The following is a 21,347-nucleotide window of genomic DNA, read 5'->3' on the forward strand; positions in this document are numbered from 1 at the left end:
TTTTAATTATTTGGAGCTCACCGACAGATCGATTAGTGAGCAGCGTCCCTCTGAATCCTTCCCCTGGGAGGGGCTGTTCCGATGATTAAAGGGCCTGAGTTCAGAGCTGCTGGCTGCAGACACGGCGGGCAGGAGGCAACCACAGCTCCCAAGTTGGCATTCCGATTCATGACCTAGTAAGTTGGCACCCTCTGGCAGGACAAGAAGGGCGCAGAACCGTGCCTTTGCAGCCTGGGAACAGAACAAAGGGAAAAGCGCCCCAAAAGAGGGCCCTTTCCCCACCTCCAGGGCCCTCTCAGGGCTTAGCATTTACAGATCAAGTGGGGGGCCTTGGGGACGTTTCCTCGCCAGCCCACTCACTGCCCGCCCTGCTTCCTGGGACCCAGCAACACTGATCTGCTTGTAACAGCCTTAAGTCTGCTTTCCACGGGCCTGTGCGAGCTTGAATACAAAAGCTAATAGCCGATGCCAAGTGAGCTGCAAGGTGTCCGTGTCCTTGAAGCGCGCTCTGCAGATTAATTGGAGCGGGATCCCGGCCTGTCGCCGCCCAGGCCAGTCTGTGGGCTGCATGAGGCCGCCAGTCGCCTGTTTCAATCAGTAGAGGTTTGGGCTTAAAGTCACAAATCACCACCTCTCTGCTCTTCAGCCCACGTTATTGGCAAGCCAGATGTGTGCGTGGGGGACTCGGGGCTCCTGTGTTCATGTCCCCGTGGCACGTCCTCATCTCAGCGGGGGGACCGATTGTCATTTTGCTCACAGTCTCCGTTACAGCCTGAATGTGGCTTTTCTTCAGTTATATAACCAAGTATTTGTGAAGGTAGATGTACTGATTAAAATTGAACTTGGATCTGAGGAACTAGCAGCTACTGTTGTTGTTGTTTGCCGTCGAGTCGGCCCCGACTCATAGTGACCCCTCCTTGGGTTTCCGAGGCAGTATCACTACGGAAGCAGGATTGCCCAACCTTCCTTCCGAGGAGTGGCTGGTGGGTTTGAACTGCCAGCCTTCTGGTAAGCAGTCAGGTGCCTTAGGCACTATGCTACCGCAGCTACTTGGAGGTGTTTATTTCTTCGTCGTCACCTGGATATTGAAAAGCTGTCTTGGGTCTTTGGTGTGTTCACTTGTCCAAGCTGCACAAGAGTCCGGTAGGGTGGCAGTGTCCCTACTGGGAGATGATGAAGACAAGGTTGGAAGGAGCAGGTGTCACGCTCAGGATCCCCTAGGGACAGTTAGAGATTTGATTTAACAAGTCAAGTCCAGGTTTTGTCATTGTGGGTGCAAGCCTTTCTCTAAACGCTACAGCTTCTTGTTCCTTGAGGGCAGAAACAACTGTGGGATTTGTGGGGCACCCTGGGCCAGCCTTTGAACTCCTTCCACCCAGTGGCCCTGGGGCCACCACACCTGATTTGGAGTCTTTTTGAGGGTGGGACTAACATTGCAGAGGGAGCACCTTTGAATGTTGCGGGGATCTCTAGAGATGCATGCTGACCTGCCTCCCCTCCACATGGTCCCCACATTCTGGTTTGGGGCCTGTCACCGGGACCAGGGCCCCATCCTCATGCCTTTGGATGCCATGGCTCTCTCTGGCAGGGGATGGACAGGTCCAGCCCCCTGCCCCCAGAAGGTTAAATGGGCTTGGCTTCCGGCTTTTCCAGGCCACGGGAGCGCTCTAGGATGCCCGAGGGCACCTCTCTACTGCCCCAAGCCTGGCTCCCACCATGAGTGCCGAGCTCAATGTGCCTGTGGCCCCCTCCACGCCCGCCTGCTCTGAGCCCGGCCACAAGGGCATGGATTACCGGGACTGGGTCCGTCGCAGCTACCTGGAACTGGTCACCTCCAACCACCACTCAGTGCAGGCCCTCTCCTGGAGGAAGCTCTACCTGAGCAGGGCCAAACTGAAGGCCTCCAGCCGGACGTCCGCCCTGCTCTCGGGTTTCGCCATGGTGAGTACCGTCGCGCGGACAGTGGGAAACGCGGGCAGCCAAACAGGCCTCTGCTGCTCAGGACTCTGGCTTCAGGGAGCACGGCGTTCCCTCTGGGCTCCCTCACAGCCGAGATGGACCATTAGGAATGCCCCCCACATCCCAGCTCCTCCGAGAGACCTGCTCTTTCAACATACAGGGTTGCTGGGGGATCCAGGGTTGTCCCCATGCCCCAGCGCCCTCAGAAAGCCTCAGAAGACTCTAGCGACCCTGTTGTTATGTGCCGTTGAGTTGGCTCCAACTCATAGCAACTCCTCCTTGGGTTTCTGAGGCAGTGTCACTACGGAAGTAGATTGCCCCACCTTCCTTCCGAGGAGTGGCTGGTGGGTTTGAGCCGCCAGCCTTCTGGTTAGCAGTCAAGTGCCTTAGCCACTATGCTACCGCTACCAGAGCTCCTAGCGACCCTATAGGAAAGAATAGAACTGCCCCATAGGGTTTATAAGGCTCTAATGTGTATGGGTGCAGACTGTGTCAGCTATCTCCCATGGAGTTGCTGTGTTAGAACCCCCGATCTTTTGGTCAGCAGCCAACCACGGCACCACTGGGGTTCCTTTAGGAATGTTGGTGTGGGGATTAATTAAGTGTCTCCAGTGTCCAGTACAGAGTTTCCTGGAGAAAGGTACCCATGGCTGCTCCATCTTGGGCAACACCCAGGAATCTGGAGATGAGGAATTTGAGCAAGAACTGTGGGAGTGACTGCAGTGTTTAGTTTAGCCTGACAGTTGGGGACGCACACACTCCCCGAATGTGGCCTCTGGGTGACGAAGCAGAGCCTCGGGCCTGACGCCCACTGCCAGCTGGGACTTGCCCTCTGCGTCATCCCCGAGGACAAGAGTCAGCCTTGGGCAGAGAACCATGGAGACCTCCTGCTGATTCCAAAGCCCCCAGTCCCTCAGCCCTCCTGGCAACCGCCCGGGTGGGTGAGGCTGTCAGGATTCAGACTGAGAATGTACACGGCTGGTTCATATCACTGGGGCCACCCCTGCGTCTCTGTCATACGCTCACAGGTCCTGTTGGACTGGCAGGGATTTTTTTTTTCCTTATGTAAAAACAATTGTTTTTATTCAGCCCAAGACCTCAGTTGTCACATTGGTAGCACAGAAGGTCGAAAGTTGTGCATTGAGCCACGGTGGCTGCCCCCGTGAGCTGTCTTCTGAGTGGGCCACCCTTGGGAAGAATGAGACCCGGGAGTCAGGGAGGGAGTGACTGACATGCTGGGTGAGGCTGAGGCCATCACGGAAGGACAGTCATGTGTGTTTATGTCTGTAGTCTGAAGCTAGGCTTACTGAGGTCACGAGGGTTTATGGTTTTGTCTTTTTTAACATAATCACAGGAACGCACAATCGTTGTGCTAACTAAGGCTTGTAGTGCTTTTTTCCCATGGTTTCCATCCCATTAAAGAGACAGAGTAATTAATTAATTAATTAGCTTTAATTAGCTTAATTTTAAGGAACATGTGTGAGAAGCTTAGATGTCACAATTAAGATCAGAGCTTACTTTGTACCCATCAGAAGAATCACAATATTGCATTAAGTTCTTCTGGCCTTTTTTTTCTTTTAACCCTGAGAAGCATTGCCTTATATAATGCAGTAAGGTTCACTTCCTGTGTGGGGCCCGGGTCTGGAGGTCTCTTCCTGTCTGCAGCTGTCTTTTGAAGACGCTTTCTTCCAAATATTTGCATTTCCAAACTTAGGATCATTGTTTTCTGTAGCCAACAGGATGCTCACCAAGGTGAGGGCCTCACAGTCACTAATTAAAATGTAAAAACAAGCCCTGTCTATCAAGTGAGAGAGGCAGAACTTCTGGAGAAGAGATTCTGAGACTCAGCAGGAGCTTGGGGGTGGGGGGTGTTGGAAGTGGTCTTTGAGTGAGAATCTGATGACTGGACCAGGCAGGTCCCCCGTGTTGTCTGTCCTTGGCGTGGCAATGTCACACTTGCTAGTCACAATTCCTGCCTGCCTGCACCCCTGCCTGAGTGCCCTCTCGGGAAGGCCGCCCGCTGACATGCGCTGTGAGCTCCCCCAGCACCCAGCACGGTCAGCAGGGCAGAGAGGGCAGCCGTGGGCCACCCAGCTGGATTAGTGAACTCCCTGCTAGTCAGGCAGACGGAAATGAGTTCAGCAGTGGAGCGCCCCGGGGACGTAAGTGACAGACGCACCTGAACTCTAAGCCACCGCTGAGGAGGGCAGGGACTGGCGGGGAATATGGACAAATGAAACGAGCCCTTTGCTGGAATTGAATTGTTGGGTCCCTGGGTGGTGAATGCATTCGGCCGCTAACTGAAAGGTTGGGGGTTCGAGTTTACCCAGGTGCCCTGGAAGCAAGGCCTGGCGATCTGTTTCCCAAAACCCAGCCATTGAAAGCCCTGTGGAGCACACAGTTCCCTTCTGGCCCAGGGAGTCATGGGGAGGGTGCCCTCTGACTAGAATTGTAAGGCTGTTCCATTTTGCCTAACGGGAAGCTCACTTCTTCATGTGTATCTTTGCCCTCACACAGAGAACCAGTGATCTGAGACCCCCTCATAAAAGCTCGGCATAAACATTTCATTTTGGCCCTTTCTCCCTGTGAGGTGGAACGGAACCGCTTTCCTGATGGGCAGCAGCCTGGCCTTTCATCATCTCTGTCTCTTATCTCAGAACCCTCTTCCCTTTGCAGCATTCTTTCGTAATTATAGTTGGCACTCTGTGGTGACAAGAGCCCCAGGCCACAAGGCACTGAGAAGGGACCACCCCTTAGCCCCCGGTTTCTGTCTTTTTGGATACTTTTCAGAATGGCCCAGCAGTGAACACTGCGGATGCTGTTCAGCTTGTGGTCCATGCGGAAAACCAAACTCACTGCCGTCGAGTCAATTCGACTCACAGCCACACCTCCTTAGGTTTCCGAGGCGGTATCTCTACGGAAGTAGATTGCCCAACCCTCCTTCCGATGAGTGGCTGGTGGGTTTGAACTGCCAGCCTTCTGGTTAGCAGTCAGATGCCTTAGGGACTGTGCCACCAGAGCTCCCTGTGGTCCACTGTTGTTGTTGTTGTCGTTATGTGCCGTCGAGTCACACCCAACTCATAGTGACCCCTCCTTGGGTTTCCGAGGCAGTATCACTACGGAAGTAGATTGCCCCATCCTCCTTTCGAGGAGTGGCAGGTGGGTTTGAACCGCCAGCCTTCTGGTTAGCAGTCAAGTGCCTTAGCCACTATGCTACCTGCTTTATCTTCTTTTTATTTACCAGATGTTTCATTTCACAAGGTTGTTCAGATCTAGGATGCACCCGGTGGGTAGAAAAGCCTTCCTCTGGCTTTGCTCTTTCCGCATCTCACCCCCCTTCTTGCCTCCTTGGATCATCTAGTTTCTCACCTTTGGGTGTCAGGGAGAAGGCTCTTGCTGCATCTTTGTGGCATGAGGCCCAGAATCCTTGCTGGGTACTAAACCCTCCACCACGCAGTCCTCAGTGCTGGGGAACAGGGCAGGGAGAGTTATTAAGGGAACTGGTAGACACGGTCTTGAGTGCTGAGCACGCTGTGAAAGCCCCTTGGGGTGTGTAGTGAGCAGGACCTGGCCTGGCTACCACAGACGGCCTCCAGATCCCTTTGTGGGTTTTCCCCCTTCATTTAAAAATAATTAAGTCCCACTAAAAAGCTTGTAACAATCGAAAACCAAAATCAAACCCATTGCCATGGAGTCAATGCTGACCCACAGCGCCCCTAGCGGACAAAGTAGGACTGCACCATAGGGTTCCCTAGGCTGCAGATCTTTCCGGAAGTGGCAGTCCTTCTCCTTCTCCTTCTCCCACAGAGCGGCTGGTGGATTCGAGCCACTGACCATTTGGTTAGCAGCTGAATGTCTTAATCGCTGCGCAACCAGAGCTCGTTTAACAAAGCAGCAGCCCCCAGCTTCGCAGCAGCCCCCAGCTTCCCAGCCGCCCTCCCCGACAGCTGTGTGGAACTCTTTCCGTTGTTTCTTCTGGCATTTGCTCTGATTTTAAATTCCAGGCTCAGCCCTCTGCCCCGCCACTCACCCCAATTTTAGACACTATCTGCCGGCATCCGGTGGCTGGCTGCTGACGGAGTGCACGCCTTCCAGCCCCGCCCCCTTCCCACAATGCCCCTCCTGCCGGTGACCCCCACTTCGGCCATGTTCATGGCTCCAGAGATGAGAGCTCGCCCTTTGGCTCTGGGCTCAGCTGAGAGCACAGCGTGGTGGGTGTGAGACCGTCTCACACCGCCCTGTCCTGCCCCGTCCCGCCCAGCCCATGTGCGGCTCCAAGGGGGGGTGCATGAGGAGCTTGTTTTTCCCTTTTGAGGGGTCGGTTTTTACTTCTTACAAGAACAGGAGCTGTTCCTCTTGGTTTAGAACTAATAATGGTAAAGGCACACAGAATGCAAAATCATGACTTTCTTGAACCCATCAGATAGCTGCTGGGGTCGAAATCCGAGCAGAACACCCCAGTGTAGGGGGCCACCCCCGTGTACGCCCCACGTTCTGTTTCAGGAAGGCAACAGAGGACAATTCTTTTTCCCCAAGCTTCTTATTTCTTTCTTTTTAAACTTTTCTTCAATGAGCTCTTTAAAAATCGATTCCGACTCACAGCGCCCCTAGAGGACAGAGTGGAACTGCCCCATAGCGTTTCCAAGGCCGTAAATCTTTACCCAGGCAAGGCTCAAACCAAACCCACTGTCCTGTGGGTGCGGACTCACAGCGCCCCTGTAGGGCAGAGTGGAACTGTCCCGTAGAGTTTCCAAGGCTGTAAATCTTTTCAGAAGCTGACTGCCTCATCCTCCTCCCTCCGAGCAGCTGGTAGATTCGAACCCTTGACCTTTTGGTTAATGGCTGAATGCCTTAACCACTGTGCCACCAGAGGGCCTTGGCTCTTCTTTAGCTAACCCAAAACAAGGAAGATTAAAGATGAGTAAACAGCGAGCAGAGGGCCCTCTGGTCACCGAGGCCCAGCACTGGGTGAGTCCCTGCCCTGCCCACTGACCCCACCCAGCAGCACTCAACTCTGCCTCTTTTTTCTTTATTTTAATTGTGGTGAAACGTATACAACATGAATCTTGCCGTTTCACCCATGTTTAGGTATATAGCCCTGCTGCTGTCAAGCCCGCCCCGACTCATAGCAACCCTTCTTGGGTTTCTGAGGCGATATCACTACAGAAGTAGATTGCCCAACCTTCCTTCCGGGAAGTGGCTGGTGGGTTTGAACCACCAGCCTTCTGGTTAGCAGTCGGATGCCTTAGGCACTATGCCACCAGAGTTCCCAGGTATAGCCCAGTGGTGTTAATTCATTGTGTGGTCATCACCCCCATGTAGCCTCCCAAACAGAACCTCTGTCCCCGTGATGCAGCCACTCCCCCAGCCCCTGCCCCTGGCGACCGCTCATCCTCTCTCCGTCTCTGCATTCACCTGTTGTAGATACTTCCAAGACACAGGTCATAGGTCTCGCTTCCTTCACGCAGCGTGACGTTTCAGCGGTCCGTCCGTGTCGTAGCATGTGTCAGGATTTGTTCCTTTGGGTGGCTGGGTCGTACCCCCATGGACGTGCCACGCGTTGACCTGTCCCCCCGCTGACGGCGTGGCTGTGCCTTCCAGGTGGCCATGGTGGAGGTGCAGCTGGAGACGCAGTACCAGTACCCGCGGCCGCTGCTCATTGCCTTCAGCGCCTGCACCACGGTGCTGGTGGCCGTGCACCTGTTCGCCCTGCTCATCAGCACGTGCATCCTGCCCAACGTGGAGGCGGTGAGCAACATCCACAACCTCAACTCCATCAGCGAGTCGCCCCACGAGCGCATGCACCCCTACATCGAGCTGGCCTGGGGCTTCTCCACCGTGCTGGGCATCCTGCTCTTCCTGGCCGAGGTGGTCCTGCTGTGCTGGATCAAGTTCCTGCCCGTGGACGCGCGGCCCCCGCCCGGCCCCCCGGCCAGCCCAGGCGGCCACACGGGCTGGCAGGCCGCCCTGGTGTCCACCATCATCATGGTGCCCGTGGGCCTCATCTTCGTGGTCTTCACCATCCACTTCTACCGCTCGCTGGTGCGGCACAAAACCGAGCGCCACAACCGGGAGATCGAGGAGCTGCACAAGCTCAAGGTGCAGCTGGATGGGCACGAGCGAAGCCTGCAGGTGGTGTAAGGACGCCGGGCGCCTGCAGGGGGAGCCAGTGGGCAGCAGAGCCGGGCGCCTGCGTCTGGGGGAATCTCGAAAAGGCCCAGTGTCGCCGAGGCCGCGTAGACACTGCCAGATAGTTCAAAACCAAAGTTTTACTCCTGTCCTAATGCTATGGCACTCAGGACAGTTTCCCTCCAAAAATGGAATTCCTCGCTCAGTCAAGAGACTCGGTTGCTAAGAGCAAAGGAGTCAAAGAAAGGCTGAGCCTTTCCGGGGTCAGAAGCACGGCCCCGGGGCTGTGGGGAAGAGAAGGGCAGCTGAGTGGGCTCGGGGTGAGCTGTTGGAACGAGTGTTGGCGGCAGGCTGAAGATGCTTGAGGGCACAGCCCGTCGGCTCCATCCCAGGAAGGGCTCTGAGCCAGTGGTGCAGGGTGATCTCGGAGACCTGCAGCCAGAGCGGGCAGCGAGCCTGGCAGGGTGCCCTGTAAGATTCGGGCCCTGCTGGGTAGCATGTCTGACCCTGTCACACGACTGTGATAGACTAGGGCTGGGATGGTGGGGTGGCCTGGCCTGGTGCCCCTTCCCAGCCCAGGCACCTACCGCCTCAGCGGCCCATGGTGTAGTATAACAGGGAGTGAGACTCCACCCTGGGGAAAGCTCTCAGGGTGAAGGCCGGGCCAGGGTGGGGGGTGCGGGTGGCGGGCATCCCACACGACACGGGTCTAAAGTGACGGAGCTCACCGAGGCGCGCTGAAGCCCACCAGGCTGGAAATCTCTCTTCCCAGCCAGCCTGGGACCCTGGCTACACTGACGCATGAGGCCACCAGGCTGGCAGACAAGCCCCGAGTCTGATGGCCTCCACCTTCAGGCCACAGAATGACCTCTGAGCTGTGTCAGCCAGCCCTCCGTGTCCCTCCCTTCTGTGCTAGCAGGAGGCCAGGAGCAGGAGGCCTGTCTGTTCCCTACTGCTCCGTCCCAGGAGAGTGAGGCAGTCTGGGGGCTTCCTGTTTGCCTGGCCTGTGGGTGGTGGAACCAGGGACCAGCCCTGGTGTAAGTCCTCCTTGTAATGACCCTGAGCCCCTCTGCAGGGAGGGTGGGGCCCCACACGGTATCCCCATTCATGGGCCTCCAGGCCTCTCATGTTTACACAGCTGTGCTCAGGGTGGGGTCCAGTGGGGTCACCAAGAGTGTCTGGTTAGCTTGAGCCCTGTTCCTGGTGGCTGCGGACACACTGCAGCACCAGCATGTGTGGGCGCTGCTGTCCCCACACGGCTTTTAAGAACCACGTTTACCACTTTTTCCAATGATTGCCTGCAGAGGGACGCCTCTTCTGTTTGTATAAGTGGGTGTCAGACAGCTCTGTTCTGTGGTCTCATTTCTACTGACAGCTCACCATCTCTGTAGGGTCTGGGCTGTCAGTGCCTTGAAGGCCTGGCTGGCCTGGTTGGGGCTTCTGGGGCTATGATACAAACCCTAACCTGTGACCGCAATGCCGAGGCCCTCGGGGGAGATGTGCTGCGCTCAGCCCGCATCCTGACACCTGTGGAGAGGCCTGTGCGTCACATCCAGTCGGGAAACGTCGTCTCCAGGGCGTGCACATCCTTTGCAGACATCTGCCTGCATGCCTGCCCTTTCCAGAAGCCCTGGTGCGACTCGTCGGGTTCAATACGTGTTTGTTTTACAAAAAGGCTTCAGTGACACAGCAGACCCGCCGGGAAGGCAGGCCCTCAGGGCCAAGGTGGCTGCTTTGCTGGGTATGGGCTCTCCCGCACAGGAAGGAAGGTCGTCACACCTGGTCAGCGGCCTGTCGGCATCAGGGTCAGAGAAGGCCACCCGGGCGGGGAGGACACCACGTACCATGTCATCTTCGCCCTCTGATGGGAAGAACAGCATTCCTGTAATTTCTTGCCTTCAGCCACAGGACTCGGCTGGCTCCCATCTCCTAGCTCTGAGGCACAGGGAAGACAGACTTTCAGTGGGAACAGAGACAGCCAAGGGGACAGGGAGCAGCAGGCAGGAGAGGCAACCTGGGGTGGGCTCCAGCGCTCCATGAGGGCTGCTGCAGCAACAAGGGGGCAGGCGGGGAAGGCGGGGAAGAGCGAGGTGCAGGCTAGACCTCTGGCTGCCGGAGGGTTCGCCTGACTCGGAAGGGTGTTGAGCACAGCGGCCTCTGCCCGGGTGAGACGGGTGGCTGCGCTGACACCACTGGGGCTTGTCTGTTTTCCTTTGAGAAGAGCCAGCCAGGTGCTCATCAGACAAGCTCCCCAGGTTCTTTCCAGGATAGAACACGCTCCCCACTTAGCACCTGCCCAGAAGTCCCAGAACCCAGTGTCTATTTTAGGAACAGCGACAGCAGAATGTATTTTTAGCGGCTTCTAGGAAGGTGTGTCTGTTGAGGCCAAAGCCACCCAAACCCCAGTGGATCAAGGGTCACGTGCAGAGGGTTCCTGGCCATGCCAATCAGTTCTACATGCCTGGGTACCATGCAGATCATGAATGGTGTACATAACCTGTCTCATGTATAGATTTTAAAAACATTGTCCTGGATTGAACCAAATAAACCGAAGCGATTACGGCTCCCTCTGCTCTCCGTGGAGTGTCCTTCCCTGCACAGCTGGCCCTGCATCCTGGAAGGGGCAGGCACTTCGGAAGCCCCCACCACCTTGTCCTAATGGCTGGCTGGTCACCAGCCGCAGTGCCCTAACAGGCCGCCCAGGCCAGTGGGGGCTGGAGAGGCAGGCACTCGGACGGCTACGCTGCAGGCTCCCTCCATGGAGGGGAGAGGGTGGGTCAGCAGTGAGCACCTCTGCCTGCTGCTCTCCTTCCCAGGCCGGGCTCTCCCTTCCCGGAAATGGAGGGGCAACCCATGTGTGCCACTGAGCCAACCAGAGCCCATCCGGACAGGGTCGGGGTGCAAGTCCCCACAGTCCCCATGAGAGGAGCCACCGAGGGGTAGGTCCTGCGGTGCCTCCTCCAACAGCAGGTTCCTGTGGCTGTAGGGCCAGTGCTGGCTGTCCCCTCGGGCAGCACACCCTTCCCACAGCCAGCGGGGCACAGGCCACCTTCTCAGAGGAGCATGTCATCCTTGATATTTTAACTTCCTGACACTTCCCCTGAGGCTCCTGGGAATCGGGGGCAAAGCTGCCGGCAGTGCCTGCACTCTGCCCGTCCTGAGGGGCCAGACTGCCCTTCAGCCCAGAAAAAGGCCTTCCCAGGCTGTGGGTGGCCCGAGAGGTCTGGGGTCGGAACAGCGCCTCGTACCAGCAAGCCCGTTGCCCGGTTTTCAAGGCCACTAGCAAGACAACACTCAGAATGGGGGCTGAGGTTTCCTTAAGGGAAAAATGGGATTAAAAAAAAAAAGACACCGACAGCCCCTTCCCCAACAGACAGGCACAAACCCACACAAACATGCGAACACACAGGTGCACACACGGGGCACAGGCACCCACGCACTGGCAGGGCGAGAGTCGTGGCTGGTGGCTCCGGACCATTTCCGCCGGAAGCCTCCCAGCAGACTCACCTCTCAACCTGGAGGCCCTGGTGGTTGAGTGGAAGGGTCCTAGGTGGTCCCCCGTGTGGGCCCAGAGATGCCTTCCAGCCCATTCAGAACCTGCTAACCCCCCTCTCCAGCCCCAGCTGTCTGCTAGGCCTCCCACAAGTTGCTCTGGGGCATGGTACCCAACTCCAGGCAGGAATGACTTGAGAATATCCGTGGACTGAACTCAGCAGCCCTTGCCCTTAGTCATGGCCGACCCAGACCTCACTGCCCGCCTCTCAGAATGGCACCAACTTCCCTGATGTCTTCCCAAAGCAGGGCGGGCTGAGGACCTTCAGCGGCGCCACCCCTTGACTTCTGTGGAATCGGGTGCTGCAGGAAGCTGCCTCAGGCCAGACAGCGCCCGGTGAGCGTGCCGTCCCGGGGCTGTACCTCCTCAGTTTGAGACTGCAGGAGGGTTAGAACCAACACACTAGCCTGCACACAATACGTCTGGTTCTGCACGAATGCATGAAGGGCTGTCCGAGATGCAGGATTAACAGACGCCAGCTACCCCCGCATGCTGATGCTGGGACCCTGACACCCGGAAGCTGGGTGTGGGTGCAGCATGGCAGCCTGCCATCTCAAAGCCCTGCCCTAGGAGCTCTGTGAATGCCCTCGCGCGGGGAGGAATCACTGCGGAGACAGCAGGTCACATCCAGGCTGACAGTCTTCATACGGTGGCTTCAAGGACTAACACGACTGCTGGCGTCACCGACTTGGCTCCAGCACTGGACTACTTCCTAGTGTGTTCTGCGGGACTGGAGAGGGGGCCACCTGCCCAAATGTCCAGCAAGCCCCGGGTTACCCCGGTGCACTGGCTACAGCAGGTTTCTTCGCCAAGTGTGTTCCCCGAGCCTTAACGTGCCTCTCGGGGGGGGGTGGGGGGGTTCAGGGAGGCGGGTTCTCCCAAATGCCCTTCCTGTGGAGCCCCTTGGTGGCGGCTCCTTGCGGGCTCCACCCAGGGACAGGGTTGCACTAAGTAAGGTCCAGCCTGTGGGGGGGCAGACACCCACCGGCCCCTCTGGAGTAGACCACCAGCCCCTCTGCTGCTCAGATGCAGCAGGGACGGCCTGCCCTGGATGCCCACTGAGCCCAGAGACACCTGGCAAGAGGCCAGATTCTTGTCACGCTCGTCTGGGAGCTCACTTCCCACCCCACCCACCAGGCAGCTGGGCCTCTGGCAGACACTTGAAACCTGAGAGCTTCTCCGCTCTCTCCCCGTGTCCTGCAGACCCACAGGTGGCTCAGCAGCTGGGTGGCTTCTTAGCAGACAGCCCACGGCCGGCCGGCAGCTCCTCCTAGCTGACAGCAACTCCCGGGTGGGCTGAGTGTGTCTGGAAGAACCAGACCCAGCCACGACCTGGACTTGGCTTTGACGGGCCGGCTCCCGCTGAGTTTGGCTCCCAGCACAAGGGCGGGGAGCGACTGTGTTTTGTTTGGAGTCCTGGCTGCTGAGGGAGAGCTGGCCACACAGGTCGAGGGCTGGCCGCACCCTGACCTCGTGGCCTGCTCCTCACCTGGTCACAGGTGCACCAGGGCAGCCAGCCTGTCCAAGTGAGCACGCCCCACAGCACCAAGAAAGCACACAACCTTGCAGCATCCTGGCAGGGGAGGAGTTTTATTTTCTTTTGAACTTTTTAACGGTATTCTTTGCAGGAGGGATGAACGGGCTCTGGGTTTCCCTGCCCTCATCACACCCCCGTGGGGTCACGACCGTGCCACAGGCTGCACGTGACTCAAAAGCTTCCCCAACACTCAGAAGCCTGAAAGAACGGGAACTTCCAGGTGTCCCCCAGTTCCTGTCCTCAATGCAGCACGCTCTCCAAACGAAGGGAACGCTGGGGAACCTCATTAAAGAAACCGATCAAGGAGAAAAGAGCTTTAAATGGTACCAAAATTATTTAAGCTCAAGTTAACCCCACTCTCTGAAAACTATGACAACCAGAACACAAGTGACCACAGCACAGGCCGACGGGGACAGACCTGAGGTGAGTTCTTGTCAACACCTGTGTGGTGTCAGAGGTCAAGCTGATTCCCTGATGAGCTGGAAACAAGCCTTTGCCGGGGGGGCCCCCCCTTTAACCCTGGTGAGAGGTCGGTCGGCCTGGCAGGCCCCACGCTGGCTCCGTCCGCGAGGCGGCTCATACAGGTCTTCCCTGGAAGGAGAGGGCGAGCTGCAGGAGCTGCTGCCCCAGGGCCTGCTGCTTCCCTCCGGAGCAGAACTCGGCTGACAGCTCCCGGAAGGTGGCGCCGACGCGGCGGGCGGTGATGTGTCTCCGGTGGATGGCATGCTGCCACTGGTGCCGTGCCGCGCCCGAGAGCACCAGCAGCGACCGGCGGGGCAAGGGGATGGCCACCTCCACGTCCTGGCACAGGATGGACCTGCTGAAGGCCAGCACACCTTCCACCAAGGGCTCCAGGGAGCCAGGAGGCGCCGGGCAGAGCAGGAGGCTGCCGGGCGCCTCGTGGCCCATGGACAGCACCGTGGAGGAGAGCAGGCTGAGGCTCACCAGCCGCTCCCCCCACAGCCAGGAGTCATCCAGGTGAGGGTCGATGGCCGAGCCCCACTCAGGGCGGTAGTCCAGGTTACACTGCTCGACGGGCCGGAAGTCCTCCAGGCCGGGGTAGAGGGCCATTCTCCGTACCACCTCCCAGCTAAAGCTGGGCAGGCCTCTGAAGCCAGCCACCCTCAGCTTCCGTTTCCGAAAGTTGACCTTAGGGCCGTAGTCCTGAAGGATGAGAACAAAAAGGTGGTGAGAAGTGGTTGCGTTTATCATGGTGTCAGCCACAGGCTGGGTCTGAAGACTGATCCAAAGACGTCAGTCTCAGTGAATGAGCTGGGCGGAAACGTGACTTCACAGTCCTGACATTCCAGCGGGGAGGCGGGCCACTGAGAAGATCTAAATACTAAATAACAGAGCAAACGTTAGTTGGCAGTAAACGCCAAGGGAAGAACCAAGCAGGAGGGGGCATAAGGTGCTGGGAGGGCTGTCTTAGCCTAGGTCTAGCAGGGCTAGAGACAAAGGGCCTGTGTCCAGGTAGCGTGTTCTGGGATGTGATCCCAAACAGTGAGGGTGTGGGTAGGTGATCAGGGAGGGAGAGAAGGCCAGTCCAGGGCTGTATCAGGAAGCAGGTCAGCCTGGGGTCAACTGAGGTTCACAACCATCAGGGAGAACACAGGAGCCAGGGATTCCAGTCACGGGTACAGGCTCCAGAGCACTGAAGTGCATGTGCACACAACGTCATGCACATGTTCACAGGAGCACTGCTCACGACAGCCTGCATGGCCATCAACAGGTGACTGGACCCAGTGGGGCACCTGCAGCAACAGAATGTTATAAAGCCATCAAAAGGAATGGAGTTCAGACACATGCTCCAACAGGAAGGCACCCTGAAAACATCATGCTAAGTGCAAGAAGGCAGACCCAAGGACCACATGTTGTATGATTCCATTCATAGTACACGCCATGTCCCAACTAGGTATATCCATAGAAAACAGGAAGTAGGTTAGTGGTTGCCATGGGCTGGAGAGGGGACAGGAGAATGGGGAATGGCTGCTACTGGATGCCGAGTTCCCGTCTGCAGTGATGGCGTGTTCTGGAGCTAGGCATTAATGGCTGGTGCACAACCTCGCAAGTGTACTAAAAGCCACTCAGGCACATGGTTGAAAAGGGGAAGTTTTATGGTGTGGGAACTACATCGAAGGATAAAATAAAAGCTTAAGAAGAAGCCTTGTAGGATGCTTTTCAGAACTGTGGCTGAGAATTGGCGAGAAGGGAGCCAGTATCCACCCCCATGAGGCTGACGTCTGGTCGACCTGGTGCTGACGTCTGCGTACTTGCAGGTTTCGCCTGCCCCAGGGTGCTGGAGCGAGTTGGCGCCTGCAGGCCACCCCGGGCAGCGCTGCAGAAAGCAGCAGTAGGGGAGAGGGTGACGTGCTCAGGGTTAGCTCTGAAGGGAGAGCTGACAGTACCTAAGGCATGTGACTGCTAACCAGAAGGTTGGCAGTTCAAACCCACCAGCCATACCATAGAAGGAAGACAGGGCAATCTACTTCCATAAAGATTTATTGTCTCAGAAACCCAGTGGGGGTTGCTATGAGTTGGAATCAAGTTGATGGCAGTGGGTTTGGTTTTTGTTTGGTTTGGAAATACAGAAAGAGCGGGAGACTGGGGAAGATGCCAGCTTTCTGGGCTGAGCAGGTGAGGGCATTTGCTGAACGGGGGCCCACTGTGGGGGTGAGGGGAGGGCCAAGCCCATTTTAGGGGCTGATGCTAAGAGCTTCTAAACACAGACAGTGTTCAGGGGCAGGGTGTTTAGGAGCAGGCCTCATGGAGCTCACCAAGGGAGGGAGCCGAGAGGGAAGAGAAGAGGCCCCAGGACTGAGCCTGAGGACACGCCACCCGAGGAGGCCTGCAGAGGAGGAAGCAGCGGCCCGAGAGGAGAGGCCGGTTGAGCAAAGAATGTGTTTGGAAGAGGAAGTTGTGACCAACTACATGGAAGCCCTGCTCTGACCACACGGGATAGAGCCTGGGAGGGTCGGGCGCAGGTCACGGAGGCCAGGCAGGGAAGCCGTGCACAAAGCTAACCCTGCAGGAGGGGGGGAAACAGCGTTGAGGAGAGCACAGGTGACGGCAGGCAGCCCCGGAGAGAGGCCTCAGCAGCAGGAGAGATGGTGGCCATCTGTGCACAGATGCAGGTGGCGTGGGACGCGGTTCTTTCTGCTCAGTGAGGCAAGGTCGTCCGCAGATGGTGTGGTGGTTATGTTTGTGTGTCAACTTGGCTGGGCCTGGTTGAGTGGCTGGGCGGCTGGTGGTAGTTATTCCCCATGAGGAGACTGGCAATCAACTCCTTGGTGGATCTACCACGAGCAGCTGGGTAGCTGCCTTTGGGTATGTGGTCTGCTTCCTGTATAGAAGGAGAAGCTTTGGGAATGGTCTCTAGCCTATGGCACGCTTGGACCCTGCATGTAGCCGTGTTGTTGCTCAGCAGCCTGCTATGCTCTGCCGACCTTGGGACTTACAATGGACTTGAGTTAATGGCCTGCCGTGTGGTTGGGTAACATCAGGACTGTGCCTTTTGATTTGTCAACCTTGGGGCTTCTCAGCCTCAGCAGCCAGCAGCTGTCTGAGTGAAGAAACATCTCTAGCTCCAGTGGGCTGGGAACAGGAGGCTGACCTGGACCCCAAGGTTGAGGGGCTTTCACCCAGCCCTTAGAGCCTGGCACTTTGAACCTGGACTTAAAGCCTCCAAATTGTAACCATAAACTCCTGTTTGTTAAGGCCTCCCGTGTGTGGTCTATTCTGGTCAGAGCAGCACTAGGGAACCAGAACTGATGGTGAGGAGGGTGAGGGATAGGAAAGGAGGCCCGAGAGGAGAGAAGCGGGGTGAGTGACCCCGGAGACCCAGGCTGAGAGCAGGGAGGGCGACCCTTGTTGGAGGGGGCCTGTCACAGGCTATGTGCCACACCGCTTCCCGACCAGGTCTGCGTGCAGGAGCAGGTACAGGGTGGGCAGGCGGGCGTCACCAGGCTGTGGGTCAGCAAAAGCAGCACAATGAAGTGAGGGGCGAAGGGTGAGTGGGCAGTGACTGTAGTAAGGGTCAGGGCGTTGAAGCTGGGTGAAGGAAGACGAGAGGGGTGAGGGAAGGGAAGGGCAGGATGGATGGGCTGCAGGTGCCGCTGGGGTCGAAGGTTGCAAGGTGCCAAGGAGTGAGTTGGAGAGGAGTGAACCAAGGGAGGAGGGATGGTCACGGCAAAGGGGAAGCCCAGGACCTCGAGGCCAGACGAGCAGGACACGAGCCAATGGAGAGAGAACTTCAGACGTGAAGGGAGGCCAGGGAGGTGAATCCCTCCTGACTGTCACCACCTCGAGCTAGCTCAGAAGAGGGGAACGGGGAGAAGCAGCCACGTCTGCCTTGGAGCACAGGCCACAGTGCTGTCTTGTTGGGAAGTGAACTGACTCAGTTGCCCCTCTCTTCCACACATCCCTCAGCCACCCCTCACCCTCAGTCCCAGGCCAGGGGAAGCCTGCCCACTAACGACCCTGGGGGTGTTGATGGAGGACCCGAGAGACCCACTCAGAGAGGCGGAGGAAGGTGAGCACAGGGTCTCCGAGTCGAGGAGGAGTCAGTCTCCAGGGTCCTCTCTGACCGTCGGGGCCCCCGCCTGAGTTCTGGCTGACGCACCTGCTTCCTCCGACCAGACTGCGAGAGCTTCCAGGGGTCCCGGTCCATCAGGCGCACCAGCTCAGCTTCCTCCTCCCGCGTCACAAAGTCCTCTATCAGCGTCACTCCTGGGAAGGGGAAGGCCCAGCCTTCGAAGTCAGACTCCTCGGCGCCCACAGCCCAGCCAGTGTGGGCGCAGTACATGAAACGGTCCCGTTTCTGCAGAAGAAAGACGGGGGAGCCAAAGCCATCAAAGCTTACCCCCCGGGAGCAGCCCCTGCCCCGTGGCCAGCTGCCTTTGAGGGGTCTCCAGTGGTCCATTCTTCCCTGCCTTGAATTCACTGCCACCGAGTTCATTCCGAGTCATAGTGACCCCTACTGAGTTTCCGAGGCGGTAAATCATCATGGAAGCAGACTGCCCCATCTTCCTTCCACAGAGCAACTGGAGCAACTGGTGGGTTTGAACTGCCACCCTTCTGGTTAGCAGTCAAATGCCTTAGGTACTACGCCACCTGCCTTTAAGCCTGGTGAAGTCTGGTGACGCCCATCTCTGCCCTCCAAGCTTCTCTCTCTGGCATCAGATTCAGAGCTGCCGTGCCTCTGCCCTGAGGCCGTGTGGGAAGGCCCAGGGCAGCACGAGAGAGGCACTCAACTGGGCCACTGCTCACTTTCTTCCTCTGTAAAAGGGAAGCGCAGCCTCATAGCCAAGGCAGTTCCCTCTGCTTCACAGACAGGCTGATGAGGCTCAGCCAAGTCAGAAACTGGCCCGGTGCTGCACAGCCAGGGAGCAGCCTACGAGTGTCCCCGTGTCACTACAGGGCATCTCCCGTCCTCCCGTCATGGGTGGGGGAGAGGACCTGTGTGAAAGCATCTGGCCCAGACCAGGGGCTCAAGGAGTATGTGAAACCCAACCCTGAGGACCCGGCCACGCAGAGGGAGCAGCACGTGCTGTGAGGCCACAGGGGAGAAGTCTTTCAGCAGAAGCAGGGGCTCTCAGGGTCCCGCCCTCCTCTCTTCATCTGCGAGGTGTGCAGTGAGCAGACAACCTCATGCTGCAAGGCCTTCAAGGCCCACCTCAGATTCTAAGCCGAGGGCAAGCTTTTCCAGGGCAGGCCCAGCAACGCTAACTCTAGGCTTGGCCCTTTGTGCCCACAGTGAGGCTCCTCTGATGGCAGTCTGCCCAGAGCCCCTGGTTGCCTTGGACAAGACCGTTAGATCTGCATGGTGGCCAGAAGTGCTCTCTGCCCATTCAGTCCTGTTTCCTGCCTGTCTAGGTCTCGTGGCATGACCCCTGCCCCGCAAGTCTCTTCTACTCCTACCTCCGTCTCAGCATCTGCTTCCAGGAGATCCAAAGGACGCAGTTGCTGACACCTCTCCCCTGTAGCTGTGCACCCGTGATCTCTTCTGGGCCTTCCTGGCTCCACCTCGGTTCCTCATGGGCTGCTCATGCCTGTCACCTCCGGGAGGGCCAGTTTGAGGGCCCTTCTGTCCAAGAAGACTTTTCCCCCACTTCCAAGCCATGGTGCAGCTTTCCTGGGGTCTCACCCAGGTATAGGTTTGCCTCCCTCCGCAGTGAGATTCATTGCTCAAGTGGCTTAGGATCATGCCCCACCGTGCCCACCCCAGCCAAGAGGACCACCAGCTGGAGAAGCAGGTCTGCCTCTTTGTTCAGTCCATTTCCCACCCCACGATAACCAGCTTCCCCTGGTCTTTGCTGCCCGTGCTCCACTAAGCAGACCTTCAACGTGGGCTCCTCATCACCACCCTTCCTGCCTCTCCCAGACTTCTCAGCCTCACTCCTTTTTTTCCTCTTATTCAAATCCAACTCCTTCCCAGGGGCAGCCCTGATCTCTCGGCTCTTCACTTCCTTAGCTGTCCCTCATTAACCTTCTTCCATCTCCTGGTCCTTCTTCTCCCCCACGGCCGCTGAACGCACTCAGGCCTCATCCTCAGAAGTCAACAACATCCCTACCTTGTCTCCTTCCAGGCTACAGCCCCGCCTCCTCCCTTCCTGTCCCACCCTCACGATTCCTGCATTTGCAGCCTCTGTTTCCCCCACCACCTCATTCCTCATCCCCAGCCCACATGCCCCCAGCATCTCCCCCAGGGGTCCCCACTCCATCATCTGTTACATATGTTGTCCCATCCAGTCAGCCCTGACCACTCGCCACACAACTCAGTACTGCTTCTAAACCTCTCCCTTGGCTTCCAATACATATTTCTCTTCCAGCTTTCTTAATTAAAGAGTTAGTTCATAAAGTAGCTAATATGTGGCAGATTATATGTATTACCAGCTTAATCCTCAGGCCAGCCCCAGGAGGCAGAGACTATAATGCCTCCTCTGTGTGAGGCTCAGGCCAGCGCTCACCCAGCCAGGACTACAGAGCCCATCAGAGCCTTTAGTGGGCTCTCCTCTTGTGGCTCCCACCCCCAGGGCCCCACTGCTGGCCCTCCATTCTTCTCTCACCCCACGCCCCCTCCTGAAGCTGCCTCCCGCGCTTTGGGCCGCCATCCCCTGTCTCCCAGCCCCACACTGGCCATCTCACTCACCAACTCCCACAGCCATCCAAGCTGGGATAGTGCTGGCTTCCCGGCTTCCACCCCTTAGTGCCACACCTCCCAGACTACCCCAGGAGCGTCCTGAGATTCCCACCTAACCACATCCAGCCTGCTCCGTGGCATCCCCACCCTCTACTATTCCCGGAGGAGCTCTGGTAGCCTAGTGCCTAAGGCACTTGACTGCTAACCAGAAGGCTGGCGGTTCAAACCCACCAGCTACCAGCCACTCCTCGGAAGGAAGGTTGGGCAGTCTACTTCCGTAGTGATGTTGTTGTTGTTGTTATGTGCGGTGGAGTCGGACCCGACTCGTAGAGAGCCCTCCTTGAGTTTCCGAGGCGGTATCACTACGGAAGTAGATTGCCCTATCTTCCTTCCGAGGAGTGGCTGGTGGGTTTGAACCGCCCGCCTTCTGGTTAGCAGTCAAGTGCCTTAGCCACTATGCTACCAGAGCTACCGCCTGGGAAACCCAAGGAGGGGTCGCTGTGAGCCCGACTCGATGGCACGTGACGACAACAACACTCTTCCTGTCTCGGAACTGAACTGCGATTGGGTGACACCCCACGACGAGAAGCCCTTTCTCTACACCCAAGACCACTCCTCAAAGACCTCACCTCCTCACCCCGCAACAACCCCGGGTTCCTGACACAGTTTGATCCTGGCCCGTCTCGTGGTCCATCTGGGCCTGAGTTCCCCCATAAGAAGTTTGTGGGCGCGGTCCCCCCTCCAGCCCTTACCTGCGGGGGAACCTGCCAGGACGGGTCACCACTGCGCTGTCGCTCGCAGATCAGACAAGTCCGGATGCCCTTGCAGCCGCATTCCTGAAGGACCTCGGGTGCCTCTGCCACTGTCACCGCCGCCATAGCCCCTACCGGGCAGCCAAGGCGCAGGCGCGGGACCGCGTGGATTTCTGGGAATTGTAGTCCTTGCCGCGGGGCGCTTAGTCCGCGGACCTGCTTCCTTCCGGTCTTCGCTCCAGACAGGCTCTCGAGACTCCGCTTTCTGTGCTCGGC

General features: G+C 57.6%; 2 protein-coding genes across 2 annotated transcripts; one reads left to right on the forward strand and one right to left on the reverse strand.

Moving 5' to 3' along the window:
- The first annotated feature begins 1,692 nt into the window (after positions 1-1,692).
- On the forward strand, positions 1,693-8,100 carry ORAI2 (ORAI calcium release-activated calcium modulator 2). Its single transcript, XM_007940127.2, has 2 exons — positions 1,693-1,941; positions 7,561-8,100. Exons 1-2 carry the CDS (start codon positions 1,717-1,719, stop codon positions 8,098-8,100), a joined length of 765 nt encoding a protein of 254 aa, XP_007938318.1. The 5' UTR covers positions 1,693-1,716.
- A 5,654-nt stretch (positions 8,101-13,754) lies between these two features.
- Positions 13,755-21,197, reverse strand: ALKBH4 (alkB homolog 4, lysine demethylase). Its single transcript, XM_007940136.1, has 3 exons — positions 21,072-21,197; positions 17,800-17,997; positions 13,755-14,342 (listed from the first exon to the last, which is right to left on the reverse strand). Exons 1-3 carry the CDS (start codon positions 21,195-21,197, stop codon positions 13,755-13,757), a joined length of 912 nt encoding a protein of 303 aa, XP_007938327.1.
- Between the last annotated feature and the right edge of the window lie 150 nt (positions 21,198-21,347).

This window comes from Orycteropus afer, unplaced genomic scaffold (genome assembly GCF_000298275.1).
Source record: "Orycteropus afer afer isolate SDZICR_OR568_19922 unplaced genomic scaffold, OryAfe1.0 scaffold00006, whole genome shotgun sequence".
Taxonomy (NCBI): Eukaryota; Metazoa; Chordata; class Mammalia; order Tubulidentata; family Orycteropodidae; genus Orycteropus; species Orycteropus afer.

Bases quoted from the DNA above. Each gene is read 5' to 3' on its own strand.
- ALKBH4 (XM_007940136.1), bottom strand. From the start codon at position 21,197: ATGGCGGCGGTGACAGTGGCAGAGGCACCCGAGGTCCTTCAGGAATGC. The intron at 17,998-21,071 runs GTAAGGGCTGGA...TTTCTTCTGCAG, and splicing joins CCTGGCAGGTTCCCCCGCAG to AAACGGGACCGTTTCATGTA. The intron at 14,343-17,799 runs GTGCGTCAGCCA...CTCATCCTTCAG, and splicing joins AGTCTGGTCGGAGGAAGCAG to GACTACGGCCCTAAGGTCAA.
- ORAI2 (XM_007940127.2), top strand. From the start codon at position 1,717: ATGAGTGCCGAGCTCAATGTGCCTGTGGCCCCCTCCACGCCCGCCTGC. The intron at 1,942-7,560 runs GTGAGTACCGTC...TGTGCCTTCCAG, and splicing joins TGCTCTCGGGTTTCGCCATG to GTGGCCATGGTGGAGGTGCA.